The sequence below is a fragment of the Urocampus carinirostris genome, chromosome 12 (assembly GCF_059441175.1).
Source record: "Urocampus carinirostris isolate Australia breed hairy pipefish chromosome 12, RoL_Ucar_1.0, whole genome shotgun sequence".
Classification (NCBI taxonomy): Eukaryota; Metazoa; Chordata; class Actinopteri; order Syngnathiformes; family Syngnathidae; genus Urocampus; species Urocampus carinirostris.
This window is the reverse complement of record NC_142360.1, coordinates 6,371,017-6,389,956: the sequence shown is the minus strand read 5'-3', so window position 1 is coordinate 6,389,956 and position 18,940 is coordinate 6,371,017. Positions and strand designations below refer to the sequence as shown.

The 18,940-nt window shown below is 40.5% G+C and overlaps 1 protein-coding gene across 2 annotated transcripts in view; it reads left to right on the top strand.

Annotated features, from left to right (window-relative positions):
* The window catches only part of faf1 (Fas (TNFRSF6) associated factor 1), a 118,052-nt gene that overhangs the window by 22,032 nt on the left and 77,080 nt on the right, over positions 1-18,940 (top strand). For both annotated transcript variants that reach the window (XM_088348810.1, XM_088348809.1), the window contains exon 7: positions 16,338-16,443. In XM_088348810.1, coding sequence (XP_088204936.1) covers positions 16,338-16,443 — 106 coding nt within the window. The remainder of the gene's footprint in view (positions 1-16,337; positions 16,444-18,940) is intronic.

Genomic DNA, 18,940 nt, shown 5'->3' with positions numbered 1-18,940 from the left:
CTAGTACACGTGTATACAGAACGAAATGTCGATACATCTGACCCGCACAGTTTCCTCGAATGTACAGATATAAGTAAAAGTTGTATTGTATTATGGCTACGTATAGTATTTTACCATACCATAGTGCCGATAGTGCAAGAGGAGTAGCTAACCAGATGTGCAAAATGGGCATTCAGGTTAACAAGTCAGGTAAACAGTAACATTAACACTGTAACAGTAACGCTGTAAGTACAATAGTGCAGAGAGCAAATGTGCAAGGAGTGGCAAGCTATAAAGAACTGCCAGTAGTGCAAAAAGTCAGATTAGCAGCCGTTAAGATTTAGGTTAACTATATGTTAGATTGACCATTTAACAGTCTAATGGCCAGGGGGACTAGACTACTGCGGAACCTGGTGGTCCTGCACCGCACACTGCAGTACCTCTTCCCAGAGGCTAGCAGAGTGAACAGTCCATGATGGGGGTGAGAGGGGTCCCCGATAATGTTCTTAGCATGGGATAGGCAGCGCTTCTGGCCAATGTCCTGAATGGAGGGAAGTGTAGTCCCGATTATTTTCTCTGCTGTCCTCGTTACCCTCCTCACACTACCCCAGTCGGTAGCGCTGCAGCCTCCACACCACACAGAGATACAGCTGGTCAGGATACTCTCTATGGTGCCCCTGTAGAATGTGATGAGGGAGGGTGGGGGCAGGTGGGCTCTCCTTATCCTCCGCAGGAAATACAGGCGCTGCTGTGCCCTCTTAACCAGTGATGCAGTGTTCACGGACCAGGTGAGTTTGTTTGTAATGTGCACCCCTAGGAACTTGATACTGCTGACAACCTCCACAGCCTTGTTGTTGATGCAAAGTGGGGCATGGTTGGGCTGGTTTTTCCTAAAGTCGACAATTATCTCTTTAGTTTTGTCAACATTCAGGACCAGGCTGTTGTCCCTGCACCAGGCCACCAACTGCTCCACCTCCTCTCTGTAGGCCAGGTCGTTGTCGTCCCTGATGAGGCCCACCACTGTTGTGTCGTCAGCATACTTCACGATGTGGTTTGTGGCGGACCTAGGGACGCAGTCGTGTGTCATCAAGGTGAACAGCAAGGGGCTCAGGACACAGCCTTGGGGGGAGCCCGTGCTGAGGTAGATGACATCTGAGATGTTCTGACCTATCCGCACTGATTGGGGTCTGTCACTGAGGAAGTCCAGCAGCCAGTTCCGCAGGGGGGTGTTGAAACCCAGGAGTCTCATTTTGTCTACCAGATGTTGTGGGATGATGGTGTTGAATGCTGAACTGAAGTCCAGGAACAGCATCCGCACATGGGTGTTCTTCTCCTCTAGGTGTGTCAGGCTCAGGTGAAGCGCAGAGGAGATGGCATCCCTGGTGGAGCGGTTTGTCCGGTAGGCAAACTGAAAGGGGTCGAATGAGGAGGGGAGACTGGAGGTGATGTGCTCTTTAACCAGTCTCTCAAAGCCGGTAATCGTTGAATGATAAGATCTGGGGTTTCTTTGGCACAGGGATGATGTTGGCAATTTTGAAGCATGATGGTACTTTGGCTTGGTCTAGCGAGGTGTTGAAAATGTCTGTTAGTACACAAGCCAGCTGATCGGCGCACTCCCTAAGTACCCGCCCCGGAATGTTGTCCGGGCCTGGAGCCTTCCTTGTGTTGACCCCTCTCAGGGTCTTTCTCACGTCGGTTGAGTCCAGGTGGAGTGCCCTTTCGTCCTGATTTGGAACCGCTTTCGCTGCAGTGGTGCCGTTTTGTGCCTCGAACCTTCCAAAGAATTTGTTGAGGTCATTCAAAATAAAATAAATGGTAGAACATGCAAACTCCACACATGAGGTTCGATCTCACGACCTCAGAACTGTGCCGCACACGCGCTAATCACTGTTCCGCCGTGCTGCCCCTAATTTTCGATACAATTTTTTATTTTATTTTACTCCTGAATAAAAATATAGTAAATGAGAAAAATAATGCATGGAATAAGATAGATTTTCTGCCAATAGGGTCAAAAATTACCGCTTTTATTTTGTCATTGGATCAATAACTATAACCTAATTTTTCTTAGATAAATAATGTTCAGATGATGATCAGTATTGACCTCTATTACAAGACAAATTGTACCTTTGTTGTTCTGGTCTTTTGCCAACTAAAAATTTTAAAGGTCTCATTGACGTCATCACACATGTCTTAAACGAAACAAGCTGATTAAACAGCGCCACGTCGTCAATTACGACTCTGCTGAATAAACTTCTCAGTTTTCTTTGTTTATCTGGAAATAAATCTAAACGCTTTTGCGAGAATCTGTGAGCACATATCCATCCCCGCTCATTATTTAGTTAGCCATTTGAAAAGCTGTCGGTGTCGAGGTTTCGAGGCCGTTGGGTGAATAAGAGCGGGTGTTGAGGAGGAGCTCCTCTCCTGCATTAATGATGAAGGCCTGATAAATATTGCAAAGAAGCCTCTTTGCTTTCCTCTCTGTATATTCTGAGCTCATGCTCACTCACATGGAGGCTGTTTGCCAAAGAATGGTTATTTTCATTTGACCTAGTAAAGAGATTTTGAAGATGCAAAAGTGATTAATGAGGAAAGGCCGGGTTCTATTGCAGCGTCAGTCCTCTCGGTATGGCAGTTTACGGTTAGCAGGCTGGGGTAAAACCATAAAGAAACAGATTTAAAAGCGAACATGCGTTTTTGGGACAGGATGGCAGAGCGGAACACAACAGAGCCTGACTGGGTTCGCAACTTGATTCTTTGTTGTGGATGCAAAAATTGGAGCCGGTAAGAAGACCGTGCGTGTATTCTTTCTGACCTCTTCCGGTATAATCAAGTGATTATACAGTAGAACCCTGGGATACAACATTAATCCGTTCTCAGTTTGGGATCACGGTGTGAAATTGTTGTCTTTTAGGGAAAAAAAGCCTGTGGAAATGGCAAATGCATTCCAAGCGTTCTGTACCCCAGGTAAAAACATTCAAATTTTATATACAAATTAAGTATTAGTATAAATAGTACATTGTATGACCTATTTATATATATATATATATATATATATATATATATATATATGTTAAAACAATCAATTTGTAGTTAATGTTTGTGACGAGACTTGAGCTGGTACAGTGGAGTTAGTGGGTGGATGCAGAAAGGGGGTTAGGAGAATGCATTAAGATCGAAATTATTTCTAAAAACTTCTACGCGCAAGAATAAAAAGACATTGTTGTTTTAACCGCCTCCTCATTCTTAATAACTGTCTTCATTGTCAGATCAGTTACGGCCCTGTTCCTTAGCGAAGGTAACGATGCATGTGTCTTCTTAGTATTTCATGATCATGTTTTTTCTTACCCCTATAGCGTCACTGTAGTGTCTTTGGACTCATATCTAAACAAACTTCAAGTTTTTTACAAGGAATTCTGAACTGAACAATGAGAGGGAAAGGCATTGAGGTTGTTCAGCCAATAGCGAATCTGCAGCTTCACGAGGCCATGATACAAACCAAAGCAGACCAGCATCTAATATGATGTCGACCAATCACAGACAGGCGTTTTAGAGGCAGATGAGTCACGTGACTTGATAATCATACGCACAAACACAGCAAAGTTGGAATTATGTACATTCTTGTGTATATTATTTGTTATTTATGTCATATCGTAGGGGGAAAAATGCTTTAACAAGGGACTAAAACAACACCACATCTTAATGTGAAAACATTGTAAGATAGGAACACCATAACCCGAGGTCTAATGTATTTCAAGTGGGTTTGCTTTTGACAAAAAACTCATACATGTTTCCTTTGTTTTGCACGTGAGGTGAGGATGCATTTGCCACATTGTGCGGATGAGTATTTATACTTTATATGCACACGCCACATTGTGTGCATGCATGTGTTTGGCAGCACAAGTTTAATAAGGTCTAGAGTCTGCTCTGTGCCGCCGGGACTCACAGCTTTTAGAGACGGGCTTACCTCAGAATGAAACCAATCTGTTTAGTTCTCCCGCGGCAAACTGCTTCTTTTTAATTACCGTAAATTCCGGACTATAAGCCGCCACTTTTTTCCCAAACTTTCAACCCTGCGGCTTATTCAGTGATGCGGCCAATTTATGTAATTTTTGATGCGGCGCTAGAGTATAAAAAGGTAATATTTAGACTGCAACTTCTTAGTTTGTGCACAAATTAAATTGGCGTAGACATATCCTCATCATGCAAATTGCAAAAAAAAGGCACATGACGCAACTTTTAAGTTGAACGCAATTGAGCAGTCCGATATAGAAGGCAAAAGAACCAACACACGTAGACTTTACTTTGCGAGCGTGATGCTCGTGTGTTTTAGAACAAGGGAACGTGGGAAGATGTCTATATGACAAAGTCTCTTTCCCATATTGACGGAAGACGGCTTTAATGACATCGGCTATAAGGAGGAAGGTGAGGACGGTGCAGGGCAAACGCGGGCTGACAGGAAGTGGAGTAAAGGTGAGACATGTTTGTGGACGCGGCCGACAATAGTGGATATATATTTTTCCCACCCTTACTTTTGGAAATATACACTTTTTTCCTTGGATTACTTTCAACGGGCACCTGGACTCTGCAGGTCTGCATTAAATTTTAAGTACCGGTATCATTTTCCGTCCAAATTGCCAGCTGTGTTTTTTAGACTTTATCGGGTATTGGTTAATTACGTTTGAATTGCGTTTTTTTCAATGTGGGCGCATGCGGCTAATATACAGGTGCGGCTTGTGTATGTACAAAATTGGTTTTCCTCCCGAGATGTGGTGGGTGCGGCTTATAATCAGGTGCGCTCTATAGTCCGGAATTTCCAGTATTTTTTGAATAGTCAAATGTTGTTTTTTTTCTACCAGCAGCCTTGTGCCACGTTAAGTACATTCAGGCTAGGAGGGTTTGGAGCGTATTGATTCAGTGCGAAGGGAGATGAAAATCTCTATGGCGCGATCAAAGTCTGCCTTTTGAAAGAAACGGGTAATTGTGTGCATCATTTCAAAGTTTCTTTATAACCGATGTCATTAGGAGTAGTCAACTTTCCAGAAGTTACCTGAACATTAACAAGTACCAATACCAATTTTTCAAACCTTATATTTGAAAAGCGGGACCTCTGTATCCCTAAATTCCAATTAAACGTAGACGCTACCCTACTAACAATCGAGATGTGTTGGACGATCGTTCAGAAGTTGAATTTGTTCAAAAGTTGCTTCAGTGCTATATTTTCCATGTTTAAGGTTTATAAAAGTAACCTGTATTGTTTTGCACCCAAAAATAAATATTTAATAAAGTAATATGCTCTATAAAGATAAATAAAGTGAAGTTTAACTTACTTGCGGAAGATTGGCTTCAAGAGTTGGACTACTTCCTCCACCGTGGTTGAAAGTGGGCAACTGCTCACCTCTTGTTTACACTTTTCACTAACCATATTGAATGGATGCACAAGATATTAAACAATAAAAATGTCAAAAGTTCTAGATACCGGATAGTATTTTTACACACGAACTAAGAAGAGGAAGCCGGATTTCTGCTTCGGAGTGGATGCAGGGTGAGCTCTCACAGCGCAATACGCCAGTAGCGGCGGAAAGAAGCACTAAAGTAATTTCCTGTACTCGGAAAAAGGTGCACAATACAAAATCTAACTTTCAGCATTGTCCAGATATTTTTCAATATCCCGAATTTTTTTTCCGTATCTACCGTTTTTCGTAAGTCGAATGGTCGAAAGTAGGGGAGCGTCTGTACTTGGTCCATTTGTATTTTTTCCCCTAATTCGAGGTTTCTGATTACTACTCCCTGCTATCAATCTTTCATAGTCCATACCACCAGCTAAATTTCCTGGCACTGAAATACATCAGCCAGTTTTAACAAAACACAATAAACCTACTGATTCCTTAGAATTTTATTTCAGAATGTTGCCTAACTTTCGCAAAACATATGTTTTTATAATTCCATTAAATGAAAAAGAAATTCGGTTGATTTATCAGAAACACTAGAATGTTTGAGCCAATTTAGCGTTCAATTGACAGGGAATGAAGAGTGACAAAGAACGGAAGTAGGAGGAAATTGATGATCATGGTGCCATATTTGGTGCAGTGTAATGCAACAAACAAGTCACACTCGCTTATTGGCCAAGGTAAAATAATAATACTGTAGTTACTTTAACTATTGCCGTACATAGCTCAGCGTTAGCCGATTGACTTCAGGGACAAACAGTTGGTTAGCTCTGCTTTGTTAGCATTCAACAGCTAATGGCTTACAAAAACTTTGAATCCGAGGGACACACTCTTAAATGTTTTGCCAGTAAAAACTTCTCAGAGCTCTTGTTTTGACAACATTTAGGGTTTGAATTTTTAAAAATTCTTAATTTTTTATGTTGTCATTCAAGGATTGTAATGTACCTGAGTTTAAGTTGAAATTGGTGTAAACGCTTGAAATTTTTGCCTTTTGATTGAAGATGACACATACTGCTCATTGGTTGGCTTTGCCATTGCATTCTTCTTTTCGTCGTTATTAATTGCAGCTTGCATTAGTCTGTACCGCACTGTACTATGAAGCCTCATCGCCCCCTATAGGTCCCGCCCAAGAGGACAAGTATATGCTACGACTAGAAAGACTATAAAATGTGTATCAGTGCGAGGATTATGCATCAATTATGTACATTATTGGCTATGCAAAAATTTAGGGTAGCGTTTCCCAGTGTTACATTGTAACGGGAAAAATGTAAGCTTTATTTTTACCCTACAATTATTTGGTGAGAAATTAGTCTCTAAAACGAATATATTCGCGATTTACTTGAGATCTAAAAATCGTATGCCTTAATGAATGCACACGCAAGATTAAAAATCACATATGTAAATCACAGATATATTTGTGGCTTCGCAAAATAAGATTTATACACATTTTTGTCTTTTCATGGTACTGGGGAAAATGGAAAATTGGCTTTGAACGTTCTTAAAAAGTGCTTGAAAAAGGTGTACATTCTCTATATAATTTCTTCTCGAGTGCAAAATAAAAATACCTGTGGAGTCGTGCACCAACTTACCCCCCGAGTGAAAGCCAGCTTCAGATGGCTCTTAATACCTTGGACGTGACGTTATCACAACATTGTTCTTTCCGAAGCCTTATTTTGCTTTTATTTTTTCTTATGGCCAAGACAAAAATGCAATTCTGGTTCTTTTAAGCAGGGTCCCAAAAACATGTGCATCCCTACTTTTTAATGACTTAATTGGTGCTATAGAACCCCCAAACAGAACTGCAAAAGACACCGAAATAATTGCTCAGTCTGCCTTGTTTTCCTACTAAGATGTTTTTTATGGAAGGACAGAGTAACCACTTCCCTGTCGGTTTACCCTCCATCGCTCGTCTGTTTAGAAGCGGAGTTGCCTGCCAGCAGTATCTCAGGATTGTGTCCAAACATAATCACGATATTAGCCGGATCCTTATTTATGTGTCCCTACCCCTTGCGGTTCCGGCTGTTAGGCACACAAGCAGCCAATTACATATGCAATCCCTCCTTGCCACTTCACACATTTCCAATCTTCCTTCAGTTAGCTACAACAAACATTACATTTACATATTGATTCCGTAGTTTTAGTCAATGTAAATATGCTGTCATTACAGTAAATTTGAGCTTCTGTTAGCATAAGCTCGTCCAGATTAAGAGTGTGATTGCATAATTAATGTGTATGCTACATATTAATTCCCCGTCCTTCTCTTTCTCCCGAGTCTTCCTCTCTCCTTGAGTTCTGAGCCTCGATTAAGTGTCTGCCGAGGCCCTTAAGCCTCCCATTGATATTCAGTCGCGCAGACTCGAGCGTTTACTCAAAACGCTACTTAACCTTGCAGCTTATTGTAAATGAAGCTTCCCAAAAGTTGATTCCTTAGCTGTTCTGTCACGTGTGGCGTGCAGTGTCTGCTCTTGCATCGTGGCTGCTGCATGAGCATTTGTGGATATCGCTCGGGAATTTTTTAAAAGGATTTTGGCTTGAATGCTGAGCGAGTCTTTGTATTTTTACTTTCAAATTTTTTTCAATTGGCTAGTTGTGAATTTCCCTGCGGAGATGAATAAAGTATCTATCTATCTATCTAGTTAATTCTCTTTGTTTTCATGTCGTTATTCTATACAATAGTGGAGGGAAAAGTGGAAATAATTAGATAGATAGATGGATAGATAGATACTTTATTCATCCTCGAAGGGAAATTCACATTTCCAGCAGCATCCCTGAGCTGAGAACAATACAATAATAAAGCAAAAAGAATACAATATACAAATACCCAGTGTGACGTGCAAATGCCCACTGTAGCGTGTTATATAGAATAACTAAATAGTGCTACACAGAATACATATTGCAATAAGATTCGGTAATATGCAATGTAGGTGGTGTGGTTTACTGTGGGCTTTTACTCTGCCGGGTAGAGTTAAAGAGCCTCATGGCATGAGGAAGAAAAGATCTCTTCAGTCTGTCCGTAGTACAAGACAGTGACAGCAGTCTGTCGCTGAAACTGCTCTTCTGTCTGGAGATAATGCTGTGTAGTGGATGCGATGGATTGTCCATGATTGACCGCAGCTTTTCCAGTGCCCGTCTCTCAACTACTGTTGTTAGGCTGTCCAGCTCTTTGCCCACAACAGAGCTCGCTTTCCTAGCCAGTTTATTGAGACGAGAGGCATCCTTCTTCTTGACGCTGCCTCCCCAACTCGCTGTCGCATAGAAGAGGGCGCTTGCCACAACTGTCTCATAGAATATTTTCAGGAGCTTTTTGCAGATTTTGAAGGATGCCAGCCTTCTGAGAAAGTAAAGTCGGCTTTGCCCTTTCCTACATAGAGCCTCTGTGTTGGCAGTCCAGTCCAGTTTGTTGTCCAGCTGCACACCCAGGTATTTGTAGGTCTGGACAAATTCTACACATTCTCCTTTGATGGTTACAGGAACCGGGTAAGTTCTGGTTCTCCTGAAGTCCACCACCATCTCCCTGGTCTTGGTGGTGTTCAGGTGCAGGTGGTTTGCGTCGCTCCATCGGACAAAGTCATGAATCAATTTCCTGTACTCCTCCTCCTGCCCATTTCTGATACATCCCACGATCGCAGTGTCGTCGGCAAACTTTTGCACATGGCAGGACTCCAGAGTTGTACTTAAAGTCCGATGTATATAGAGTGAATAGGAACGGAGAGAGCACGGTCCCCTGCGGAGATCCTGTGCTGCTAACCATAGTGTCCGATGTACAGCCCCCCTGTTTCACATAATGGGGTCTGCTTCTCAGGTAGTCAGTAATCCATTCTACAAGGTGTGGGCCAACTCCCATCTCTGTCAGTTTCCTACTCAGTAGCAGAGGCTGTATGGTATTGAAGGCACTGGAGAAGTCCAAAAATGTAATCCTCACAGCCCCCTTAGCCCTATCCAGGTGAGAGAGGGATCGGTGTAACATGTATACTATAGCATCCTCCACTCCCGCCTTCTCCTGGTAAGCAAATTGCAGTGGGTCGATGGCGTGACGGACCTGTAGCCTCAGGTGGTGCAGCAGCAACCGCTCCATGGTTTTCATCACATGTGATGTCAGGGCGACCGGCCTGAAGTCGTTGAGTTCCTCAGGTCTTGATTTCTTTGGGACTGGGATGATGCAGGATGTTTTCCACAGCTGAGGGACCCTCCCCTGTTCAAGGCTCAGGTTGAAGATGCGATGTAGAGGGTCTCCCAGCTCAGACGCACAGGCTTTCAGCAGTCGGGGGGATACTCCATCTGGACCAGCTGCCTTGCTGGTTCGCAGCCTTCTCAGCTCTCCACACACCTGGGCTGCAGTTATTTTTAGTGGGGGGATGTCTTCCATGCTAGTGTCCAGAGGGGGAGGGGGAAGGACAGCTGCAGTACTCAGGGGTGAGGATGAGGCGGAGTGGTCAAACCTGTTGAAAAAGTTGTTCAACTGGTTGACTCGCCCCACATCTACATCCACAGCCACACCCTGCTTGGTGCTGCAGCCAGTAATTGTTTTCATCCCTTCCCACACCTCCTTCATGTTGTTGTTCTGCAGCTTTTTCTCCAACTTCCTCCTGTACTGCTCCTTCCCTTTCCGGAGCGGGACTTTGAGCTCCTTCTGTACTCGTTTTAGCTCCTGCTGATCACCATTTTTAAAGGCCCTCTTCTTTTGGTTAATGTAGTCAGTAGTGCAGTTTGCCATCTCCTCAATGTCCCCACTGCTGGACCCTAGCAGGACATCCCAGTCCGTACGTCCAAAGCAGTCTCTCAGAGCCTGCTCTGCCTCGGTGGACCATTTTCTAAAAGAGCGTGTGGTTGTTGGTAGCCTCCTCACTTTTAATTACTAAAATTCGCAAGATAATAATCTCTCCAAGTAAATTGAAAAATAATGTGCTCTACTAGATGATTCAGTCAAGTACATTTTAATGGACAATTAATAAAAATAAATTAATTAATCATGCGTAATAATAAAAAACAATTTTGTATGTTTTACGATTTACTTGAAACATTTGTTAATGTAGAAAATTTGTTTTTAAAGCTACCGTTACCAATTTTAAATCATGTTTTTTCTCATTTTGAATTTATTTTATGATTTTTCGGGGGATAAAAGAGGGGAAAAATATTGAAATAAAATTTAATATACTTATAATGCATTGCTATTCTAAATAATACTACTTAAACCTTTAATACATAATGAATATCTAATGATTTTATATTATCTGTCTGATTATAGCATTTAGGATTTATTTTAAGATTTATGACTTGAAAATAAGGAAAAATACTTAATTTGGTATTTTTTTTGCTTTCTGCCATATCAGACAATTTTCCTTTTCCCTTTTTAAAGTATATTCTTTTTCTGAAAAAACAACAACAAAAAAACAATAAAAAAACAACAAACAGATACATGATGAAAATAAATTAATAAAAAGGATGTTTTACCCTGTATGTATACACATATTAATAATATTCACGGATCCCTTAACCACGTGAGCTGTGGGAGGCACCACTTCCTGTGGTGTGTCTTGGGCAATTACAGCCTGGCGGCGCCCATCCCTCTCCAGTATCTCAGATGGGATATAGAGAATATCTGTTCTAAAGTATACATGTATGTTTAACTATACTTAAAAATGAGTAGCATCATTTACATAACTATATATAATATATTACTGGCAACCAGTTCAGGGTGTCCCCTGCCCACTGCCCGGAGATGGCTGGAATGGGCTCCAGCCCCCCCCGCGACCCTAATGAGGATAAGCGGTACGGCTAATGAGATGAGATGAGATATATTCCTGAAAGAATGACATTGTTTACTAATTAGTACCCCCAGAGTGCCCCCCAAGGGTGCACATGCTCTTGTTTCAACAAAACACATATTTGAAACATGTTGCAGGGATGTGATTTTTCCGCTAATTCGCGGAATTCCGCTTTTTTTTATCTCCAAAAATAAAATTTTAAGATTTGCGATTTTTTAATTGGTAAAAAAAACGATTTCGTCTCTACAGCATTCCATTTTAGTGTTTCCGTAACTGAAATGAAACGTACTTGCGATTGGTTGAAGTCTCCGTGTTGACCAATAAACGCGCTTGTTATAAAGGCGTAGGAGTATGCCATTGTTCATTTCTCACACGTTTTTGCCGAGTGTTTAAAGAAAGATGTCCGAGATCGAACATAAAGATGCTCCGCGAGGTAAAGAAATTGATAAGATCGTAAAAAACAAGTTTCGATCGGACTGGTTGGAGAAGGAATTATCTACAAATGTTGGAAAGAAGACTGTGACGAATTTGTTCAGTGACTTTATTCGGAAGATCGATCGTGCCGGCATTTGATGCCATGATACCATTGTCTATGGTGGGAGAGGTTTCAAAGCTCTTGAAAGTCACGCCAAGAGCAAAAAACACGTGAAAGAACTCCAGTCAAGAACAACAAATTATTCCATCGCTGGTAGTTTCGGTGCCCAAACGAAAACTCCAAAACTTTAAGGCCTCCATCCCTTATTGACACCACAAACGGAAGCGGTAATAGAGAGACGTGATCCACCCCAAAAACCTGTACTAGTTGCTGATAGAGTCGTGAATTTTGAGGTAGGTGGTAAACTTTTCAAATTTATTTGACAGTTTTCCCCTTTTTTTCGAAAATATTATAACGTAATAAAAATGGCCATAAATATTTAACAATTACAAAAATAGATTTTCATGTGTACATTACACCAACACTTTACTGTAGGGCCTATACTTATTGTACTTTCATTTGTAGATAGCATCTTCTGCTATAACAAAGACATTTGTGGTATGTTCTAATATGAGTTACTTTTCATTTGGTCATGATACAATTATTTCTTCATGAAATTTGAACTCTTCAACATGATTTATGTGTTAACTTAGTAATCACATGAGTTAGATATGATGATATTCTCAGTGATAGTTTTTAAAAGCAAAGGCAGTCCAATGTTTTTTAATGTGACTCATTTTGAGTTGACTTAAACTGTAATTTTATATGGGATAGTTCAAAATACATTGAAAATTGATGCTGTTGTTTTGTCTATTTCTTTGTCATCTGAGTGCATTGAAAGTACTTAAAAAAACGTAAAACCCATGAGCTCCGGGGGGCTTCGCCCCACTTGTCCCCCCACCAGGGCACTGCCCTGGACCTAGCTGGGTGCCCGCGGCCCCCAGACCCCCGCCTAATTTTCAGATGATTTCACTTTGGTCAAATCACATCCCTGATGTTGCAATGCTTTTCTTTTACGGCTGGATGTGATAAATAGCATTTCCATATGTTCCATTGCAGCAAGATGCTTAAATATATTTTAAATTACGTGCAGGTTCAAGGGGAAATGTGACCTCAAGTCATGATACAAGAGTTGCCCCTGTTCATTAATGGTCAACTCTCATAAGTTAACTTTTCCACCCGCTGTTTAGAGTGTGATAATTGCTCTGCTCTGCTCTGATCATTTCATTATAACTGGACGGTTATCAAATCAGATGATTAAAGGACCCCACGCTGTTACTGTGTAAGTGCAATAGCACACTGTGCTGAGCAAGCTGTGACCAGGCTTGTTTAGACATAACCTGTGAAATGGGTGACGAGGCCCCCGAGGTAGTTCGCACCTCCCCTCGGGACAAGCAGCGGATTGCTTGTGAACATGTTTCAGCTTGCGTTTTTACTTGTGCTTAGTCTTTTCAATTTCTGATCACTTCATTTGACCAGTGATATTGCATTCTGTCAATAAACATATACATATATCTATATATATCTATATATACTGGACTGTCTCAGAAAATTAGAATATTGTGATAAAGTTCTTTATTTTCTGTAATGCAATTAAAAAAACGAAAATGTCATACATTCTGGATTCATTACACATCAACTGAACTATTTCAAGCCTTTTATTATTTGAATATTGCTGAATTTGGCTTACAGCTTAAGAAAACTCAAAAATCCTATCTCAAAATATTAGAATATCATGAAAAAGTATACAAGTAGGCTATTCAACTAATCACCTGAATAATCTAATTAACTCGAAACACCTTGCGAGGGTTTCCTGAGCCTTAAAATCACTCAGCTTGGTTCAGTAAACTAAATCACAAGTATGGGGAAGACTGCTGATCTGACTGCTGTCCAGAGGACCATCATTGATACCCTCCATCAGGAGGGTAAGACACAAAAAGAAATTTCTCAAAGAGCAGGCTGTTCACAGAGTGCAGTTTCAAAGCATATCCACAAAAAGTCTGTTGGAAGGGAAAAATGTGGCCGGAAATGCTGCACAAACAAGAGAGATGACCGCAGCCTTAACAAAATTGTGAAGAAGAGCCGCTTCCAGAATTTGGGGGAGCTTCAAAGACAGTGGGCTGAAGCTGGAGTCCAGGTATCAAAAGCCACAGTTCACAGACGTGTCCGGGAAATGGGCTACAATAGCTGTATTCCCATGGTCAAGCCACTTCTGAACTCAAGACAACGGAAGAAGCGTCTGACTTGGGCTATGGAGAAGAAGCACTGGACAGTTGCAGAGTGGTCCAAAGTCCTCTTTTCAGACGAAGTTTTGCATTTCATTTGGAAGTCAAGGCGCCAGAGTCTGGAGAAAGGCTGGAGAGGAGCAAAATCCAAGTTGCTTGAAATCCAGTGTGAAGTTCCCACAGTCAGCAATGGTTTGGGGAGCCATGTCAGCTGCTGGTGTTGGTCCACTGTGTTTCATCAAGTCCAGAGTAAATGCAACTGTGTACCAAGAGATTTTAGAGCACTACATGCTTCCATCTGCTGAAAAGCTCTATGGAGATGAGGATTTCATTTTCCAGCATGATCTGGCACCTGCCCACAGTGCCAAAACCACCAGTAACTGGTGCACTGACCATGGCATCACTGTCCTTGATTGGCCTGCTATTTCCCCTGACCTGAACCCCATTGAGAATTTGTGGGGTATAGTTAAGAAGAAGATGAAAGACACCAGACCTACAAATGCAAATGAGCTGAAGGCCGCTATCGAAGCATCCTGGGCATCAATAACACCTCAGCAATGCCACAGGCTGATTGCCTCCATGCCACGCCGGATTGATGCAGTAATCCGTGCAAAAGGATTCCCAACCAAGTACTGAGTGCATCAATGGACATTTTCAAATGTTTGATTTAGTTTTGCTGTTATAAAATTATTTTTTTACTTGGTCTGAGGAAGTATTCTAATATTTTGAGATAGGATTTTTGAGTTTTTTTCAGCTGTAAGCCAAAATCAGCAATATTCAAATAATAAAAGGCTTGAAATAGTTCAGTTGATGTGTAATGAATCCAGAATGTATGACATTTTTGTTTTTTTAATTGCATTACAGAAAATAAAGAACTTTATCACAATATTCTAATTTTCTGAGACAGTCCAGTATATATATATATATATATATATATATATATATATATATATATATATATATGTGTTCAAAGTCCGAATACTCCAAATGACATGCGGCGAGTCATCGGATCGGAATGTCCTTCGTCTTCAATTTATATATATATATATATATATATATATATATATATATATTATACATGGTTAGTAGACCACCGGGATGTGACATGAACCCTTTGGGATCGCATAGGGGAATTGCTATTGCGGGAAACCTAATTTAGTTCCAGTACCCATTACAAAAACTTTAATACCAAAATAGTATATAGTGAGTACTAGTTATTGTAAGTGTAGTATACTTGCATGTGATTAAATAACAAATAAATATACATGTCATGGAGAAATAAAATTGGAATTACTGTGTTGTTAACGCATGCCCCTAAATTTTTTGTAATACGGTATAACATTTTGTCTCGGTTTTTCTCAGCTCAAACTAAGCACTGTCAATGAAAAACGTGTTGAATATGTGCAGCTATGCAAAAAAATAATTTATTGACAATGTACATTATGAACACGATCCCCTCAATTTTTTTTCAATATTTAATGTCCTTCAAAGTCTGATTCATCATCAGATACACCGAAGAGTTTTTTCCCCCCTCATTGTGTTATCTTTTAGAAAGTCTTTCGTCTTGGTCTATTGGTTTTATTTATCTTCATGGATGTCCCTTGTGGTACTATTTTTTTGATAAACAAATACATGTCTCTGAGATGTCACCTGTCATGGAAATACGTCATACTACATATTATTGGAAAGCTTAAACTCTTGGGAATCAAGATATGATTTCAAAATCTGCGCATCAGAGAAACATCACTCTCAGTCTGAAACAGGATAACTGAAAACCCTAAAGCCGGCATAACTCACCATTACGTCCCCTAGCCGTCTTCTACTTCTTTGAATGTCTGCGAAAAAGGTTTCATTAGATTCCAACCTGTAAAATATTTATTCCAAAACACAGGATAATGCCGACAGATAAATAAAAATCCTCCTTAAACATGTCTGCTTCGTTAGAAGTTGCTTCTTGAAATTAATTTCGTTTATACACAGTCTCGTTAAATTATTTCCATTATGGTCGTTAGCCCTCCCCATTTGAATGACACCTTTTCCAGGATGAAGGTCTGTTCCCATCTCATCTCATCTCATTAGCTGCACCGCTTATCCTCAGTAGGGTCTCGGGGAGGGTCTGTTCCTTCTAGTTTTATTCATGCACAAAGCGCGAAGTTACATTAAATTTGCGTCTTCATCAACACGTAGATTGCACCTGTCTCACTCTTACCGCTACTGCTCGGGTGCCCCTGGAGGCTGTTTGAAAACAATGCATGAATTAGCCGCAGGGTTGAAAGTCTGGGAAAAAAGTGGCATATTTGACAGTAATTCCTCATATGCATTAACACCGCAACGTTTGAATTTGTACGTTTTTTTGTTGATGTCTTATAAAACACCGGAAAGAGGGTTTTTTTGGGGGGGGTTGCTGAATGCCGAATTCTGAATTTTTTGGTCTCTTCCTGTAAAGCTCAATCCCAGACTCGCTAAACCAGAACTTCCTGCTGGTCATCAGTCACCGTGAGGCCCAGAGAGACTACAGCCTCAACTTCCCGGGCTCCAGAACCATACAAGAGGTAAGCAAAATGGAAATGAGGCACACTTGCACACGGGATCAGGACGTCCTTTTAAATATGTACTGTTGCACGCAGGGACTCTTGCATACGTAATATTGGGCCTCTCCGGTTTCCCATTACGGTGCTGAACATTACTAGTCTAGCTCCAGAAGCCATTCATTATTCATCACAAATGATCACATTTCCGAGTACATAATTACTCCACAGCTGTGGGCCGGCCCCCTTGTAATCCCCCACTCTTTGAGTTAAGTGACTTAAACACTTGGTTGAGGAGGATGAAACACTATTTAAAGCTTGACATTTTTCAAACGACAATCCAAACTGTCATAATCATAGTCCTTTAACAGCGGTGGGCAAATTTTTAGTTGCGGGCCACATTAGGATAATTGGTTAGAAAAAATGGTTAATACGGAAAAAACTGTTGATTTTTAATTATTTTAGTCTTTATCCAATAACTTAGGAATGCATGAGGAAGAAAGATGTCTATTTTTCAGATTTTTATTAATGAAAAAAATATACTAAATTTCATTTCATATTTTTTATTAATAATTAATATATATACCAGAGTCATGTTACCTAGACTCAACACATTCACATGTTTGACTCTATCTGGGAGATTGATACAGAGGAGGGGATTCCCAGCCCCCTTGCTCAACCCTACTGATGTTTTGCAACATCTTGTTGGGAGTTATTAGGTGACCAAACCCCCCAATTCCAACCCCTAATGCCGAGCGCCAAGCAGGGAGGCAATAGCTACCAATGTTGTCTTAGGTATGACCCAGCTGAGGCTTGAACCAGCAACCTCCCAGTCTCGGGGCAGGCGCTCTGCCCCCAAGGCCACTATTATTTGATAATTTGTTTTAAAACACTCAGAATGAAATCAAATTAACATATTATGCCCCTTTTTAAAGGACTAAATTTGATAAGATTCATTTTAAAAAGCAAAATGCAAAGGTGTTTTCTTTTACATGACATTTAATATCTTCATTCAAAAATATATGATTAAAACTGCAAATACTGAAAAATGCATGTTAAAAAAAATTACATTTAATGTGACATTAACATTACTGCAATTTACACCATGAAGAACACGATGTTTTATGTAAAGAAAATTATGGAGAAGGGGAGCACAAAGGGGCACCGAGTATAAGAGGGGAACCCATGGTTTGTACAAGTGCTAGAAATTCTTGAAAATGCTAGAATTTTAATGTTGTGTTTCCAAGGTTGGAAAAGTGCTTGAATTTTAGGTAAAATGCTTGCAAATGATTGCAATTGTTGACATGATTTTAGTTTAGGTCTTGTGCTAGGGTTAGGAGCTATGGTGGTGGCTTCAAGTTTTAAACTTATTTTATTGTTCCATATTAGGATTGGGGCTAGGGTTAGAAACTAAGATTCAGGCTACTTGAATTAAGGGTACTGAAATAGGGTTTGGCTAGGGTTAAAGCTAGAGCATACCTGCCAAGTACTACAGTTTTGCCGTAATGAGTAGTTTTCTTGAACCCACTACGGTGTTATGGTTGGGTCACAAAAACGATGTTCTTTGTTTTTATAAGTCTTCGGTGCCGTCCGTACACTTTGTATTACTTTCTATCATATCGTTATGGGTTTTAACGCACAAAAATGCGTTTATCCGAGGAACTAACTCCTTGCCCTGAAGAATTCTCGCGCTGGCGTGATGAGGGGGCCCTATTGTGGATGCAGTGCCGTAGCTAAGCGGCTAGCGGCGTTATAAGTCTTCTGTACCGTCCGTAATCATGGTAAATGTTAACTCTATACCAAATAAGACAGACGAACTGGCTGTGCTGGTGAAAAACGTCAAAGCGTACAGGGAGTGCGGTTTGGTGTGTTTTACGGAAACGTGGCTCACGTCTAGCATCTCGGACGCTAACGTGGAGCAACCGGTAGCTACCTGAGCTAACCTCCTCTCCGATTCCCGGCTTAGCGTGTGACGTCATCCACTCCGCTAAACGGAACTCCGGAAAACTAAAAATCTCCATCCGCATACATCGCAGGTAATTGACTATGCAATTTATTCAAAATTATTATTATTTCATATCGAAACTGATCAAAATCAATTATATAATTATTAACTCACAAATATATTGGAATATCTCAAATAAAAAGTTTCCAAATTAAACTGAAAACCAACACTGAATAATATTACTTCAATGATAAAATAATAAATGTTTTGTTTCCTATTGTATCAAATATTGAAAAGAAAAGAAAACTATGAGGGTTTTCTATGACATTGTTATATTAAATACATTATTGAGCTTTAAAGAACTTTCTTTCGATTACCTGTCCTAGAAGCTTACATTTCTTCAGACCAAAGGTCTCCTACAGAACACATGAGTATCCCGTGGACAGGTTAACTGTAGGTGAATCATTGTGATTTTCCAGGAAATTTGATTTCCAACTCAACTTTTAATAATTACAACCTTGCAATAACTTGGTAACAACATAGTTACAACGTAATAAGAAAAGCATATCAAACAAA